Source organism: Leuresthes tenuis, unplaced genomic scaffold (genome assembly GCF_036924035.1).
Source record: "Leuresthes tenuis unplaced genomic scaffold, fLeuTen1.0.hap1 SCAF_15, whole genome shotgun sequence".
NCBI lineage: Eukaryota > Metazoa > Chordata > Actinopteri > Atheriniformes > Atherinopsidae > Leuresthes > Leuresthes tenuis.
In genome coordinates this window covers 15254589-15272836 of record NW_027325369.1, presented here as the reverse complement: position 1 = coordinate 15272836, position 18248 = coordinate 15254589, and the positions used below count along the sequence as shown (strand labels likewise).

General features: G+C 40.4%; 2 protein-coding genes across 2 annotated transcripts; one reads left to right on the top strand and one right to left on the bottom strand.

Moving 5' to 3' along the window:
- Positions 1 to 1549: 1549 nt before the first annotated feature.
- Positions 1550 to 12207, top strand: LOC140270724 (afadin). The gene is made up of 23 exons (XM_072365920.1): positions 1550 to 1652; positions 2127 to 2319; positions 3156 to 3256; positions 3421 to 3548; positions 3638 to 3738; positions 3939 to 4210; positions 4326 to 4471; positions 5128 to 5222; positions 5337 to 5608; positions 5824 to 5967; positions 7264 to 7462; positions 7558 to 7649; positions 7752 to 7838; positions 7923 to 7988; positions 8109 to 8182; positions 9486 to 9583; positions 9689 to 9847; positions 9984 to 10075; positions 10378 to 10518; positions 10642 to 11529; positions 11686 to 11785; positions 11878 to 11929; positions 12114 to 12207. Exons 1-23 carry the CDS (start codon positions 1557 to 1559, stop codon positions 12205 to 12207), a joined length of 3690 nt encoding a protein of 1229 aa, XP_072222021.1. The 5' UTR covers positions 1550 to 1556.
- A 377-nt stretch (positions 12208 to 12584) lies between these two features.
- Positions 12585 to 14498, bottom strand: dusp23b (dual specificity phosphatase 23b). The gene is made up of 3 exons (XM_072366093.1): positions 14415 to 14498; positions 13263 to 13542; positions 12585 to 12836 (listed from the first exon to the last, which is right to left on the bottom strand). The coding sequence occupies exons 2-3, from the start codon at positions 13530 to 13532 to the stop codon at positions 12651 to 12653; spliced, it is 456 nt and encodes a 151-aa protein (XP_072222194.1). The 5' UTR covers positions 13533 to 13542; positions 14415 to 14498; the 3' UTR covers positions 12585 to 12650.
- Positions 14499 to 18248: the final 3750 nt, after the last annotated feature.

Sequence of the window (18248 nt, the reverse complement as noted above, 5' to 3'; positions counted from 1 at the left end):
TATTTCAGTTGATCGTATTTGTGATTGGGTCCGTTCAGCCTTCCCCCAAATTTCAACGTCTCAAGTTGACTTTTGGGGTGACAGATGGGCAGAGCTTTGCTTCATGGCTCAGCTCTTTCTTCCCCTGTGACGTAGGGTTCAGTAAATGCGTCACTGCAAAAGCTGTAGCCAAGTTACAGTCTCTCCCAGAGCCCCCTTTACTATAATTTGTGAACAGAAGCCCAGGATACTGTAATTCAGCCACCTGGGATGGATGCCCTCTTGAGGTTTCAAAATTGAGAGTGCTAATCCACATTCAATAATGTCAGAAGGACAACATCGTTTGCAAAAAGCAGAGATAGAACCCTTTAATCCCTGACCCATACCACCTTCCACACACCAATGTTTGAAATCCTGTCTGTGAAATCACAACCGGAGAAAATTACTATTGACTACATGAATTTGAAGCAGATTTTTCTTTTTTGACTTCATAGCAATTTGATTCGTAAGGGAAATTTACCTGTATATTTAAATTTTCACCTTAGTGCTTTTATTTTGTCTTCTGCTTGTCTCAAGTTAATATTTAGTTGTACAAAAGCTTTTTTTTTCGCAATTAGATACATCTGACCTCAATGACCAAAACACCACATGATGTGTACAAAAAGCAGTCTCAAAGAGAATCCTCCAGAAATATTGGCCATGTCAGTCAGTTTTATACTCTATAAAGTTCAAACAAATCATGAAAAATGCTGAGAGGGTTTAGCCATCTGTCTGTTTCTCAGATGGATCATAGCAAAAACTGTAATGTTTCTTTTCCTAATGGAAGATCTTTTCCACATATTCCAGCATCCAGACAACAATACCCTTGCTTGTTCACTTTTATGCTATACTGTATATATAATTAGGGGTTGTTTTTGTCAAGGCTTTTGTTCCATTGTAGGTTTATTCCGAAAGTTTTGGAGCAGCCAACAAAAGCTGCCCCATATACATAGTGCTGAATGAATGGGAAGACATGTAAATTGTGCTGAAAATTACTGGTATGCATGAGAAGTTGGATCCCTTCAAGCGTAAATATCCTTGTTTCTGTGAAAGGAGGATGCAAATCTATAATGGCGACTGTGAAAATGTGCCAGAGACTGCTGCCCTCTATTAGCATCGCACAACATCATTTAAGGCATTGTTTAAAGCATACCATAAAATTTAGCACTGTCAAATTTTGCGGTTTTGCTCATGGACATTATGAAAAAATACACAGAAATTAAACAAACGGGCCAGAAAGGTTCTTTTGTTTGTGTCAGATTTATCATTAGTTTTCCTGTTTGCTTCATTCAACACAGCTCCACTGACCTGTTAAATTAGGGTAGAGGGTCGTGGGGGGCTCTCAGAGGGGACGAGGGTGTGGGGATAAATTGGGCAATTATTTTTAAAAACTCATCACAGAGGACAGCGAGTTTATAACGAACGGGGAATAGATCCGGAAGGGTCTGAACAGATGAAACAGCCACAACAGATGAAAACATTTCTGTGGATTTTTCTGTAGAGAAGTTTTCTGGTTGGATAGACTCTGAGGTTGAAAAATGCCTGAGAAGAAAGAATGGGAGAAATTATCCGTAGTCATCAGACAGTGGAATAACAACCGACTGGACCTGTTTGAAATTAGCCAACCTGATGAGGTGAGTCATGAGCAGACATCAGACAGCGCCAGTACATTACGTACATTGTGGTGTTTTGCTCAGATTAACATATAAGTAGTATTTTCTGTCACTGCCAAAGTTCTCAATGTTTTTTTTTCCTCTGTAAAGCTTTTTTTTCAAACATATTATAACCCAACTGTATTTAATTACTGCTGTTTGCTTTAGATGGCTAGATAGATTATTCTACTAGTCAGCCGATGAAAGAAAAAAAAAATCTATGAAATCACGGTGGGGATAGTTTTACATATTTAGTGTGAGTGAATGAATTAATACTTGAAATAAGAAATATATCAGTAAGGGATTCTATTAACTTTGCTGTTCCAGATTGCAGGATTTGCTGCTTATCTTCAAGTTTTCAAGTTTTACACTGACAACATAAGGCATTTATTTATGTATGTGAAAAACAGAATAAACACACACACAGACTGAGGACTGTCACCTTATTTCTCACAGAACCTGGAATTTCACGGTGTGATTCGCTTCTACTTTGAGGACCATATAGAGGGAAATGTAGCCACAAAGTGCCTGCGTGTCTGCAGCAGCTCTCCAACTCAAGAGGTCATTGAAACGCTTTCAGAGAAATTCAGGCCTGATATGAAAATGTTGACAACCAGTTATTCCCTCTATGAGGTCCACACCAATATAGGTAAGCCGTTAGAGCCTGATTGTGACTACTGCATCTTTGCTTTATTGATGGGGTAAGGGGATATAATCTTATGAAGAATCTGTGATCAATGTATTTTGTTTGGCACATTACACATTTCTTCCTGACACTCAGGACCAATGTGCAGTATTTTCTTTTCATAACGGTTCCAGCTTTTATGCAGATCAGTCAAGTCTTGTCAAGCTAGACTAACATTACGAGAAGTGCTTTACCTAAACTTAACCGATTTTGCATCTTAAAACAATGAAATTCAATTAAATTAAATTCAGTTCAGTTTATTTATATAGCACCAAATCACAACAAATGTCAAAGTACTTCAGTGATACAGTCCAATTCATTGTAATCGTAATCCAATCTTTCTGTGGAGAGATGACAAACACCATAACATGTACACAATGTCATATAAGGAAATAAAATAGATAAAAAGAGTGGGGAAAGATATGTCATAGGAGACCCCCCAGTAGTCTAGCTTAACTTAACTATGGGATGTTTCAGGATCACTTGAGCCATCCCTAACTATAAGCTTTATCAAAAATGAAAGTTTTAAGCCTAATCTTAAAGTTAGAGAGGGTGTCTGCTTCCCAAACATATACTGGCAGCTGGTTCCACAAGAGATGGGCCTGATAACTGAAGGCTCTGCCTCCCATTTTAACAATTGATGTAGCATGATGGGGAGTCACAAGCAGAGATATACTGACTTAACTGAGCTGCTCCGTGTAGCTTTAACAAATGAAATGGGTGTTTTCTGTTCAATAAATTGTGTTGTGGTTGCATAGTTATGTTCTGACTATTTCTGTGGGGTCTGTATGTGGAATAAGAACGCAAGTTGGAACTGGATGAGAGACCTTTGGTTGTGCAATTGGGCTGGAATTCAGAAAACAGAGAAGGACGTTTTGTGCTCAAGAAAGACACTCTTGAGGTAAGCTTATGAAATACTTCACTGACAAACCGCCAGAGGCTGAATTGTGAAGCAGCATGCTGCCTGACAACTATCTGAATCATTTGGAGTCCAGTTTCACATTACTCTCACAAATAATCATATATTATATGAATCTGCTCTGTTTATGTGTTGGACCAAAAAAGGAAAACTGTTCTGACAAAGGAAAAGGGGGCGTTATTCAAACCTTTAAGAGGACGCTGTCACGAAAAGGAAAGCCGAAAGAAAAGAACAAAACCAGTGCGGCTGACAAGTTGTCAGAGGATGCAAACGGGTAAAATGTTCCCTTTTAATGTCCAGACTACTGATCACACACCTGCTGAACCATCAGAATAACATTCTCTTCTTAAAATGAATGTCCAGATCAACTGAAGATCTGAAGAACGACGGCGTGTGTTTGTCCAACCCTGAGAGCCAAAAACATTGCAAAGAAAAGAAACAGCAACAGAGGCAGACTCTTGAGGGTAAGTGATATTAAACAGTAAATCCTCTTTTTCTAGATATTATGCTTTGACCATGTTGTAAAAGAAAAAGTGGTCATATTTATGTCATTGAAACTTTTCAGTTCTGCCCGGATTACCAATTGGAATTCAGTTCTGTGATAGTGGTGAGTGTGGAACAAAACCACATCTTGTCTTCTTTTTTTAAATTTGATACTTGCCAGTTGAACGTATGCTGCCTCTGTCTCGTAATGCCCTCCTGCCCCCTGCTGGTGTCTTTAACATTGCAGCTGAGGAGCCCTTCCTGTCTGCAGTCATAAATTACACCAACAGCTCCACAGTTCATTTCAAGCTCTCACCTGCATACAGCCTCTATGCTGCGGGTCGGTTTGCTCTGCAGAGTCATAACAAAAGAGGCTCTCCATCATCTGGACATACACGTAAAGTAACCTCTATCACAAACAAAATGGTGGCCATGACAGGAAAAGTCATTCAGGCAAGTTCATGACGACTTTTCTCACAATTGCAAAAACAGAAGTTTCATAGTTTTCCAGCAAAGGGCACATTTGTTATAGTGCCAGCTGTATTGTTTGCCATGTTTGCCTCTACAGAGACAACGGACCATCGCAGGGGCTCTTGCCTTCTGGATGGCCAATTCCTCTGAGCTGCTGAACTTTCTCAAACATGACAAAGATCTCAGCCTGCTCACATTGCAGAGTCAGCAGGACCTGTCCCACCAGGTGCACAAAGCATACAGGTACAGATGACAGACAAGCAAATACAGATCAAATTGTCAGCCTTCTCCCATACAGTATACACAACCACCTTTAATACTCCTCATGAAGGAAGTATATTGTCTATAGACACAATACGTGTTCATACGGGCCAAAAGAAATGTCCTGTCTGCATATCCAGAAGTACATACATACATATATATATGTATATGTATATATTTATATATATATATATGTATGTATGTATGTGTACACTGGTACTGGTATACTACAGCAGCTGTGTTTAATATCAATTATAAAACAGAATGCAATGATTTAATCATTTAATGCCTATATTAAGAAAAAATATCAAGTGTTTAACACATAGGACTTCCGTTGTGTTCTTTGTTTTAATGTATTTTAGAATTCAAAATCCAGATTATTCCTCGGCTCTATAACATCGTCCCCTCTTTAACTTTGTCCCTGGATTCCAAAAAGAATTTGATTGATCGAGACCACAGAAATGTTTACCTCACTCCTTCCTAAGTGAACTTGAACCCAGAGGACAATTGTATATGGATAATAAATGTTTTTTTTTTCAAATATATTTTCCCAGTGTTTTTAAAAAACGCTTTAGAAAAAAAAAAGAAGCAAAAAGTACCATCTCACGTTTTACTTGTATGTGTTTTATTCCTCACAGCCTCCTGCTACAATGTCTACAGAATGAGTTAAGAAAACATTTACCTACATTTCTGATTGATCCCGAGCAACATGGTGCACTACCTACTGGAATAGGTACATGTTTGATGATTTAACTTAGATCACTACAGCAGATGAAACGGTTTCACTCTGAGCACTTGGAAGAGCCGTGATGTTGTAGAACATTCTCTTTTTCTTCTGCCGTTACAGAGATGGTGCTGAATACCTTGATGAACGCCATGTCTCTGTTACGCCGCTGTCGGGTCAACCCTGCCTTCACCATCCAGCTCTTCTCCCAGCTTTTCCATTTCATCAGCGCATGGCTCTTCAACCGGCTCATGAGCCCAGAAGCCAGCACGCCAGGCCTGCGCTCACACTACTGGGGATCTGCTCTCCGCCAAAGGCTCACAGCCATCGAAGCCTGGGCAGAGAGGCAGGGCTTGGAGCTGGCTGCAGACTGCCACTTGGGGCACATTGTGCAGGTGTTTTACATGTCTCAGTAGTCGTAAGAACAAGACTTTGACTAGGGTTTCATTATGATAAATTGAATGATTCTTACTTATTCCACTAATATGCTGAACCTGAATCCTGTTCTTTGCTGTCATTATCTGTGCCTCTTTGTAAAATAGTACAGTATTGCACTCTCATGTCTCTTGAGGTCCAAGATGCTAAAATAATACTGCCTAGCTGTTTCTAGGCAACCACACTCCTGACCATGAATAAGTACTCGATGCGGGACGCCAAGGACATTCAGAGTACCTGTTTCAAGTTGAACTCACTGCAGTTGCAGACGTTGCTGTCTGGCTACCTCTATGCAACCAATGAGCCTCACATTCCCCCTGTGAGTACTTTCCCTCCACTTGTACAGCCATGCAAAAGAATGTCAGTCTTTTTTATATCAAAATGGTAACATGTAGGTAAGCAGTGTTGATATTTTGGGTACATTAGTAGCAATTGGCACTGATAGACATAAGCTAAAGGTCTCCAGTGAGAGTTTTTTTTTGACATAGCAGGAGATTCAGCAACTGAACACGAGCTCAGCTACATTGATTCACAACAGCATGAATAATTTACAATGAATATGATGATAAATAATACATGAAGGATGGTGAAGTGGGTTGACACATTACCCCATTGCTTTGGAGAGAAATAGGTCTCTAATGTTCTGTTGAACATTAGGTATGGGGTTTCTTGGACTACATATCCCAGGTCACCATCGCAGTCAGAGTCGAGTGTCACGATTCTCATTATGAGCCTCAAATGAATGAAGATGCAGCATGTTGTCTATTGTTGCCGTGGACTGCAGCTGCCACATGGAAATAGTTTCACTATGCCATTATTTTGAGAAAGGTGTAAGTATTAGGTGTGTGAGTCTGTCTGTGTTGTCCACTGAAAGCTCACCTGTGTTACCTGCTAACACAGCGTGTGACTTCATCGGCTCAGTTACTGGTAAGCTGCAAAAACAACAACCTGACAGATTCATAGTGACCAAATCTATACCAGTAAGAATACCCTAAATAACAGAAACATGTCTCCATTTTCAATAAAATACTGTACATCATTATATTTGTTTGACTGATGTGTAAAATGTGAGATGGATCCATCTACTTTCTGGTAGTTTCTCCATCATATAATAAACTTTAGATGATATTCATTATTTATGCTGATCAATTTTTTTAAATTGGAAATATTCAGTCTACGAATGAACTGGTGTACAGTTTCAATATTGTGTAAAATATACATACTATGTAGGCTATAGAGTGGCATGAACTGGAAAGATTAAAGCAAAATAAGTACCTTATAATTCCTCTGAAATATGAGTAATTAATTGAATTGCTCGTGACAACTATTCAACTAAATTGTACTTCTGCTACAGTTACCTCTATAATTTCACCACTACTGACCAGTTTCACCTTTATTATGTTCTTATTACAACAGTTTTGATGTTATACTCTGCAGTGAAGTCAAATGCCTGGGTCACCTTCATCATTCTGCTCACACCCATAGCGAGCAGTTCAGATGTTCCTCCCCTCAAGTCTTGTCATACAATGACAAATGTCAATTGACTGTATAGGCACCAGCTCGACCTTTACCTGAGATATTTCAGCTGTCTCACTGTCTGTCACCGTTGCTGCAGGATTTGATCGATGCTGTAGTGCAGGCTGCCGAGGCCTCAGCGGATAAGCTGATTCAGAGTGAAGGGGAAGACATCCAGCTGGTGGAGAGCCTCGACCTGCACCTGCCTTTCCTACTGCCAGAGGGAGGATACTCTTGTGACACTGTGAGAGGAATACCTCAAGGGTTTAGAGAGTTTTTGGAGCCAATTTGCCAGAAAGGTAGAGGATTCTAACTTCAGATGCCAGGATTGAATTGCATTTAACCTTAAGATGAGTTCTCAGCATTTGTATTTGATCACATCTTGCTCTTGCAGGTCTTTGCTCTCTGACATCTGAGTCAAACTCCAAAGGGGATTGGACTGTGTACTTCACTGAATCCACTCCTTCTGACGAGGGCATTTACTTGGTAAAGAAAGATATTGTCTTCAGTGGTCCCATATATATTGAAATAAGATTCAACCATAGAGTTAAATGTTTTGTTTATATATATATATTTTTTTTTAAACAGGCAGAACGTAGACAGCCGGAAATTGAGACCATAACCTTGCGCAAACCGCTGAATAGTGGAATGGGAGTCAGCATTGTAGCTGCCAAGGTGACTAAATGATTTCAATATGTTGTAAAACACAAACTATCTACAGTGTTTCAGTAAATTTACAACCTGCATTTTTTGCCACAGGGAGCAGGGCAGAGTAACCTTGGGATCTATGTTAAATCTATAGTCAAAGCAGGACCAGCTGAAAAAGTGAGAGAATAACAAATTTTTTATCTAGTTGCACTTAAGTGGTGACACTGAGAATAATTTGCATGATATATTACACCAGGTGAGATCGAAATCACCAAGTGTGTCTTTTCCTGAGTGCAGGATGGGAGGTTAGCGGCTGGAGATCAGCTGCTCAGTGTGGACGGTCACAGCCTGGTTGGACTCAGTCAAGAAAGGTAGCTACACACCAGCATGTTATACAGTCGGCCATTTTTCACGGCAGACATTTTGACTTGAAATAATACGACAAGTGCAGGTGTTTCAATGGGGGCTGCATTCTACATAGAGAAAGATCTACTTTTATGCATGTTCTACAACCAACCAGCAAGCACAGTTGCGGAAGTGGAATGCACCTCTTGTTGATACACCTGACCTTAACACCATATACTGAAGCATTCTGTATTGCAAATAATATTGTCAGGTCTGTATTTAAAATGTCACATATTTTCCTCACCTCATGCAGCTCCAGTTAAATAAAGGACAAAGCTTTGTCATGAATAAAAATGTGCGGCAAATTTGATAGCACTGGGAGAGAATTATTCACACTCAACTTTTTTAAACACACTTTTTTAAGTGGGATTGTTTGAAGAACTTAAGAGTACTCAGTGTCCCACCTGCAGTGGACAGCGATCAGAGTGCTCTCAATTCGAGAATCAGAAATAAATTGTGATGGGCGAGACGTCCTACAAGTTACTCGGATAGGAACCAATGAAAAAGGGAATTTCTTGAACTCAAATCTTAAAAATGTCATTGCATTGCGGTTTAAGGTAGAGCTGTATTTTGGATTTTTACATTGTAAAATGGACCCAGTGGAAGACCTTGACAGGACATTATACCTTACTGACCCAGTAAAGCAGGATTTACGGGGAAACTCAACAGTGGGCGGGTCTACGTTTGGATCTTTCACTGCTACACCAGCAAAGCAAAGCAACAGTCTTGGAATTTAATTCAAGAATGAGAGACATCTCAACGTTCAACAGGACTGAGAAACAAAACCTGAAGCCAAAATGCGTCTGTGTGAATCCTGCCTGTCTGATGCAGAAGCGATCCAATATCCACAATGTAACCTTCTCTTGAACTGTTATAAAGTTTTTGAGGTTTCAGCTGTTTAACTCCAAACTGAGAGCGCTCTGGCTGCTGTCTACTGCTGGTTAAAACACTGACAATTCATAGGACTTCAAACAAACCCACTTCAACTGACCAAAAAAAAAAAAAGAATATTACTTTAAAGAGTTCAGTGAAAATGAGCTGTTTGTGTCGAATTGAAAAGATCCTGACTTCCTTGTTTTAACAGTTCGTAATGTTACCAAGTCGTAATAATAAAAACTAAACTTCATGAGCGAAGCCAAGAAGGAAACCACTGCTGAAAAACAGGAACAGGAAAAAAATTATATTTGGACATAGACTTAAACATAGAATTTAGGGGTGCTTCAGTTAAAAAAATGCTTTCCTAACCTTATTGATCTTACACTCATCCAGGGCAGCAGCCATCATGATGCAGACCGGCCCTGTTGTGACCTTACAGGTTGCAAAGTGTGGAGCAAGCTACCATGGCCTCGAGGCACTGCTGAGCAAAAGTGAGCAAAGTAATAACCTATTACACAATAAGCCGGACATTTTTTAAAATCTTTTTTATTTCATACCCTTTAGTACCTAAATAAGACTTTCTGTTCCATCACAAGGCAGTGAAGAGAATGCTAAGCCAAATACTAAAGTGCCCACGCTGTACTGCGTAGTTGATCTCAGCCTGTCAGAGAGGCCCCATGGGGGCAGCAAAAGCAAGAAAGACCAGATGGTGCAGAGGAACAGACAACTCTACCGCTCCACTCCCGACATGAATGGTGAGAGAACTTCTCTTCTGATCACTTACTGCTGCCAGGCACACACAGCACGCATTCCTTCTTGTAAAATGCATTAAAATCCTGAGGACGAGTCAGAGAACAGCTCTGGTACTGTTGTTTCTACTTGTTCCAACAGTCTATTGCCCGGAGGATGGAGATGAAGCTGCTGAACCTGACGTGAGAGGAAACAATGTCACTTCAGTTTCCAGCATCAACCTTTGCACTGATGTGAGATTCATGGAGGTTTAGCAAACATTAACACGTTACTTCAATTCAAGCTGTTTTGTGGAGACCACAGACTCACAAAAAAAGAAAAAGAAAATGACGTTTTATTGACACAAATAGGTAAATAGAGGAAACAATGGTATAGTTTAAGATAATCTCCAGCTAGAAAAATATTTCTTTATTTGTCACAGTCTTATTTAGGCCCTTGGAAATGCTACTGCTTGATTTAAAAAAAAGTACGTTTTTAACGGTTTTTTTTTGGTCACAACGGGAGGAATTCTCAATTTTCTTTTTGTCTTTTTCAGACGTTTCAAAGAGAATATTTGACACTTCCGAACCCCAAGTCCAAGGACAAGGACCTGTCTGAAATCAACCAATCACAGCAAAACTTCAAAATGTCTTTGAGCCCATTAGATGGACAGAGCTCCAGTAAGAGAACCTTCATGGTATGTCTTGATTTTCCTCAGGCATAAAAATGTCATTTGTTCAACTTAGCATCAAATTAGGAAAATGTATGCTGATACAGTTGGATAAATTCTACTGAAATATTGATTATTTTCCCCATTAAGCGTCAAGCCCTCTCTCAAGAGAACTTGTTTTTGGACAGTGGAGGCCCCCTGATGGACAAAAGGGAGAACATGTGGGCACGGACGGATCAGGAAGCCAACCAAACGCAAAGCTACTACTCATCTTTCCCAATTCGCTCGAGTGTGTCTAGTCATGACATCCTCTCCGATAACAGTTCTCCCACAAAACAGCTGCAGGGCATCCGTACAAGTGCTGCTGGTGTCTGGAGAACGCCTTTTTCACAGCAGTCAACACCTACACCTTCAACCCAGCCAATTCGAATAGACATCCCTATAACCAGAGCCATGAACACACAGTCAAACCCTCCACTCACCACCTTCCAGCACAGTTATTCTGTGCAAGCGGTGAAGTTGAGCCAAACTCTTTACGTCGGCGGACACAAACAGGGTCCTCAAAGCCAAATCAGTCATATTTATGCACATCCAGTATCTCAGCCATCACTTTCAGCGCAGCAGCAAAGATCCACCACGTGCAGAGATAAAGTAGAAAAACTCCAAGTGAGCATCACTCCAACAAAACACGTTTCCTTCCAAGACGCTTCCCCAGAGCAGAAGAGGAGCACAGGCCCTACGAGGCAAAGAGACCCTCAGGAGCTGTGTGACCCCTGGAGGAGGGAGGCCCAAGAGAAGCTGGCGAAGCAGCAGAGGCTTCAGGCAGTGGAGCACCTGGAGCGGGAGGTGCACAGGCTTCAGGCTAAAGCTAAGCGCACGGCAGAGGAGAACGACAGACTCCGGAAGCTCAGCCTGGAGTGGCAGTTTCAGAAGAGGCTGAAAGAAATTCAGCAGAGGGGAGAGGATGAGGAAGAGGATGAAGATCTGGACATGATGGTGACCCTACAGCAGCTGGACACCAGAACTTCACAGGCAGAGGTTGACAAATAATTTTGTGGTGCACTCTTTATAACCTGTGACACACTTTTCCATTTAGGTTGCATAGCTTTGTATGGATCATTTGATTTAAAAAAAATAATTTTTTTAAAAAGCTGCTGCTCTCCATCTGATTACTTCTATTTACTACATGTTCAGAACAAGAGAGGCTTTGGTGGGAATGACAACTGGGAACAGAAAGAAGTGGAAAAGCAGGCAGAGAATCATCTGTCCCAGGAGAAAAATGAAGCAAAAAGAGGTAATAAAACACAAACACAATAAAGTAAATTAAATATATCACTGTTTGTTTCATTTGATTTATTATTGACATTATTCCCACATCTTTGTCAGATCAAAGAGAGAGTGGACCGGGGCAAGATGTTCACAACGTGGCAACAAAGGAGTGAGTGAACAGTTTAAGGCCCACGAATATTTACATGAAAGTTGTCATGTAGTACATGTCTGCAAGGCATTGTACAAGAGAGAATATCCCTGAGTGAAACAAATTTACGCATTACATGCCATCAATAAATATCAAAACAGAACGGGCTTCAAGTATTTCTGCTGCTGTGCTCGTCTTTTTGCAGAAACCAGGAGGAGAAAATCAAGAGAGTGTCGGCCCCTGAAAAACTCCCATTCAGGGAGCGTCAGCGTCTCTTTTCCCCGGCGTCCAGTGCGTAAAGGAGAGTCAAAGTCTTCTCTATGGAATCCCCAGAACAGAAAAAGGGCAACAATTTCTCAGCTAACTGCTAATATAGAGTACCATGTACAAGGCAGTGTGCATGCGTTTGTTTGTCTTAGCAATATCCAACATTTATTGTATGTTGTTTTACCCGTTTGAACACTGTTTCTTGTATTTTCCTGTTAGCCTTTACTTAAAGGGGAAGTTTGTTTTTTTTCCCTCTTTATTTCACCAATACTTTAAGACGAACGCTATTGCACTTAGTTCAGAACTGCCATGTTTTTGTTATCGGGGGCTTTCTACACACGCGTCTAGTGGGATGATGTGCGCCGCTGCAGCATAATCAAGGCACTTACTTTATGATGATGGACTTTAAAAAAAAAAAAAAAAAGGTTTGCCGCTTCTGCTTTCAGTAAAAACACGACTTCAGTCCCTCGGTTAGTTACTTAGTGCGCTGATAAAACTGCACCACCGCCTTCTCTTGTTCGTGTGTTTCGATGGAACCGCGCCGCATCCTGCGGATCTCGTTGATTGCGTCAATCCCCGAAATCTGCCTCGTCTTCACCAGGTAGCAGGCCAGCATGGTCCCTGTTCTCCCATGACCGTGCATGCAGTGAACAGCCACACCCTGGGAACACACAAAACAACGCTTATTTGCTTCGGTCAGCATACGCCCTGCTTTAGTACACGTCAGGGAAGGTCTTTGTTCACAGAGCAGGAACAGCCTGCGGGTGACGTAACTTAACAATGTTTGGATTTACAGAACAAGTAAATAACAGTGGCAGCCCTTTATCATCGGATGTGTGAGAACGACAGTAACGTGCAAAGCATTCAAAACTACATATGAAACACAAAACAGACAAAAACTAAGACTAGAACTAATCTTGATAAGCTGATAACCTTTGTCAAAGTTCCCCATATTGCAGTGAAGAACCCTTTTTGGTGTTTGATTTATGCACTTCAGAGAACTTTCAACTAAACTTATTCCTTGAATATTTTTTGGCCAGCATAAACTACAATAAGAAAGAAATGAATAAACACATTTTTAAAATACCTCTCCCTTGGAGTTGGCCTCTTCTACTATGGAGAGAAATTGATCAATCTGACTTGGTGAGGGAGGAGTGAAGTCTACTATCTTAATGTGGTGAAGCTGTAGCTCTGGGCACGTGTCGTGGTACGGTGCTTTCCTCTCACACAGGCAAACCAGGTGTTTGATGCCATTGTCCAACAGATACTGGTATTCACACGTCATCCGGGGCATCGCCAGTCCAGCCAGTTTGCCTGGTTCCACCCAGGAGAAGTTGTGCGGAGCAGAGGAGGCCATGAGTGTCCGGCTGTGGAGCAGAAGTCACAATGGTCTTTGAATCGGGTCGCTTATGGAGCAGCTTATAATTAATTTCATTTGCACATGATTTAACCTCCGTCTTGGCTGTTTTCTTTAATAAATCAGCACCTTATCAGTTTATAACTGGAGAGCTATCAGCTGAGCAGGCCCATCCCTCAGAAACTACAAAACAGACTTTAGACCAGGGATGTCGAAAGTCTGTCCTCGAGGGCCGCTGTCCTGCATCATTAGCAGGCTTATGCAGAACTTAATCTTTTGAAGAGATCCATTCCATTTGAATCAGGTGTGTTGAAGAAGGGAAACATCTAAAACTTGCAGGACAGCGGCCCTCGAGGACAGACTTTGAACATCCCTGCTTTAGACCATTCATTTGAAGTCACACAGACCAGAACTGGAGTCTTGTGTGCCGATTATGATCTGTTATGTATTCTACCAAGAACCAACAAACCGTTGGTCAGGCTTTTCTCATTATTTCCTGGGGCCGCGCAGTTTGTGGAGAGAAACCCGAGAACGGGTCAGAAATATCTCACCCGTTCCATACACGCTCTCGTGGGGTTGTCGCACTGTGTCACAAAGATTTTACCAGGATTTAGCATTTTGTAGAAAATACATTTGATTAAAACCTTAATAATAAGTACACACCAGAAGAGAGATCTAAACAGTCTCTGACGGGGTCGAGCTGGCACGAGCAAAGCCAGAACATCCACTGATTCACTCAGCAGTTATTACTTAAAGCATTACGTATTTTAACTTTTCAAGAAACGGACCCGATGTGGTGAAGGTGAAGACATTCAGTACCCTGCTATGACTAAATAATCACAGTCATATCTATCTCTGAGCAATGCCTGAAAAAAGACTTACAGTGTGTGCGAGGAATGGTTGAATCGTTATTGCGCACAGTTGCAGCTCGCTGAGAACTCCAGTTGGAGAAGCTTGGTGCACTTCCTCTTCTTTGATTTTTTTTTAATGGCAGCTGGCATCCTTGATGTTGCATATGCCGCCATCTACTGGATATAACTTCTTTCTCATTATTATTTCCTCACTTCTTTAGATTTCCCAGATTCAACTATGTTTCTAAGATTACATTCACTTATTCCTTCCTTCTGCAGTCTGATCTTCATCCTTTCCCTCTCCCTTCTATACCTAAGACATGATACCAACACATGTTCCATGTCTCCCTCTCTCCACAACATGTCATATGCCTTTTCAACATCAAAAACACTGCAGCCACCGTTTCTTTATTTACTTGTTGCTTTCTTATATCATCTTCTGAGCACACTACTGGATCCATAGTGCTCCGACCTCTTCTAAACCCACTCTGATATCTAGTCACCAATCCCCTTTTTCCAATATAATAAATCAGCCTTTCATTTATCATTCTTTCCATTATCTTACCTATATGTAATGTTAATGCTATGGGCCTGTATTTTATTGTCTTGATCTTTCCCCGGCTTCCTAATTGGTATTATTATTGCCTCCTTCCAACTTCATGGTACTTTTCCCTCTTTCCAGACTTTATTAAATTATTAAATATTAAATTAAATAATATCTTATTTAAATGTTTCACTTAAATGTTTGATCATAGTATAACATATCCTATCTTTGCCTGGCACACTCTTTATTGTATTTTCTATTGCTCCTTTCATTTCTCTAATTGTAAATGGGACATCTAATTAATTTTCTCTACAATCCTTTCTTTTTAACACCTTCCTGTTTTTGTCTCTAGTTTTCTTCCTGCCATGTCTTCCCTCCTCAGTTAAATTATTTGAACTGTGCACCGCACCATTAATTCCGCCTTTTCTTTATTAGTTATTGCCACTTCGTCTCCAGAACTCGGGACTGGATAATTCCAATCCTTTCTATCCCCACCCATTTTCCTCAGCATTCCCCATACTTCTCCTATCTTGTTTTGCTCCCAATCGATCCACAGAACTTCCTCCTATACGACCTCTGTGCTTTTCTTATTTGTTTTCCTTACCATTGCTTGCGCTTGCTCATATTGAATCATATGTTGAAAGGTATGGTATCTTTTAACTAACTTAAACACTTTATTTCTACTCTTTATTGCTTGTTTGCATTTTTCATCCCACCATGGTACTAACTTATTCTTCTTTCTTCCTGAACATTTAGATATATATCTCTTTGCTGCTGATATGATCCTCTGCTTTATGTCCCGGTCCATCATTTCCACCTCCACGTTATCACTAATCCAATTTGCTTTTTCTAAAATCCAAGATCTTAGAAAAGCATGAAAAGCTACATTTGGTTTTAACCATGATTCCTGAATGCACAATATCTGGGTTTTTTTCTGCTGATTATAGATGAATTGTTTAAATTCCTGACCATTAGCAATTAGGCTTCTTGCAGTCCACTGAAGGATTATCATTATTATTAATACTGCCCAATACATGATGATTCTTGACTGGCCTGAATACTCAACTCATCTCTCACCTCTTCCCATCTTATCCCTCTCATACCCAGATGATGTACTGCTGCTTTAACTATGATCTTTATTCTTTCTGTTTTAGATTTAACATCTGCAGTCGCATTTATGACCCCTGCTACGCATGTCACCATTTTTTTTTCTCCACCATTTTCTTTTCAATTTTTTGCACAATATCTGTCACCACTTGTTTCTCTCTATTCTATTGCATACCACTGCCATTCTCCTTCCCCGCTCTCCTGGCAGCTTCAGCATACAATATTGCTGCACTGTTATTTCTCTCTTCATATCCTCAAATCCTCAGTATGCTACACTATGTTCTCCTCCACAGCTACAATATTTTAGTTTCACACCCGTCCCACATCTTCCATATTCATGACCCCCTCCACACCTTTGTTTGCCTTTGCATCTGCTAACAATATGTTCGTATTCCTGACAATTGAAGCACCTCATTGGTTTTGGGACAAATTCTCTCACACTATATTTTACAAATCCAAAATAGATGGCATAGCTTTTTCATCAAACTCTACCACCACTATTTATGTTGTCATTCTTTTAATATCTTTAACTGTGGTATTTCTCATTCTCATGTTTTCCATTACAACTTTCATGCTGATCTCAAGGGGAATCCCTGTTATCACTCCCTTACATCTGATACTTCTCTGCTCTCCAACTCTCACTCAGTGGGGTTACATGAGTGCCATTGGATCAGATTAATGGCTAAATTACAATAAGACTGAGTTATTAAATTCATGTAGACACCTTAATCTGACAAAAATCGGATTACTCGTGATCGGATTAAGACCCTGAGATAACACGATCCAAACGTACACTAAACATGCATGTAGATGGCAAAAGCACGTGGTGGATTGGATTGAGCGTTCTGCGCATGCTCGAGATATTTTCCTGGGATTGTCACCTAGAAGTCGAAGGGCACAATATTACTGTTGTTGTTGCTGCCGTCGGAAAGAAATAATCATCGCAATAGAGAATGCACCGTTGTGCATCGCGTTGCAATAACCATGCTCATCACAAACTAAATGTAGCGGGACGTAGCTTCATCTTGCTCTTTGTTTGCCATCTTTCTCGAATACCTGAGTTTGTTGTTGTTGTTGGTGGTGAAAAGGTCAAACGGAAGTGGCTCTATTAGCGATAGTTGAAATGGGTACAGCGCCACCTATCGTATGGGGGTATGACATGCTTTGTGCCATTGATTCGATTCATTCATTGCCATATACCCAGGGATAATTACCCTTGCTCAAATAAGGAGCATAACCCAACTATAGCTATAACTGAGTTAATCTCATCATGTAACCCCACTGACTGTTTTTGTAACTTTCATTTTTCCTACACTCACCATTTTCCAAGCTTTTTCTACTTGTATTTCTGTGTTACACCCAATTAGCAAGTTTCCATCTCCTAACACTTAAGTGTATTTAACTTCTACTACTGTTCTTCTACGCTTAACTTCTACGTTCTGATTATTTTTGTAATTTTTAATGGATCCATTTTTTTTAACTCCCCCTTCACCCTCAAATCTCACCACTTCTTTCCCTTTCCTCATCTCCCTGCCCCTCACTCTCTGTGCCTTCTAAACTATCTTTATCTTCTTTCTTTCTCTTTCTCCCACTTTCCCCTTTACCCCTTCCTCCTCTCCCTACTTGCTCCCATTCTCCACCCCCTTTATCAAAGTCACACTCCTCTTCACTCATCTCCGTTCTGTTGCTACTACCTCCGTAGTAATTCCGTAATTTTTTTTAAAAATTGTTACGAAAACAATATATTTGTTCAACGTTTTTATAAAACGTTTCAATCAACGTTTTTACCATAAACTGTAAAGTAACTAGATTTATGTAACTGTAAGTGATTGCAGTTTACATATAACTAGTTAATCCCCCAAACTGCATGTAATATTAGATAAGCAGGCCTCTTCTACACATTTGCACTTGCAATACCTGCAGATGGCAGCAAAATGGCAGCACTATTCCCACAAAGTGTTCTTTTTCAGTTATCACAGTTGCTGCTTTGAAATTGTTAAACAGGGTGATTTGTTGTTAGATTTTTAAAGATTAAAATAATAGTTTATTAAAAATCTGATCTTTTCTGCAGATTAGATTCTGAATGTGGTGCTTTACCCCTCATGCTGTCAAGTGTTATTCATATTTAAGAGATGTCCATATTGCCTTTCTGTGTTTCCTTGTTCTCCCTGTTTATGCACAGGTTCTCTCTGGGTACTCTGGCTTCCTCCCACC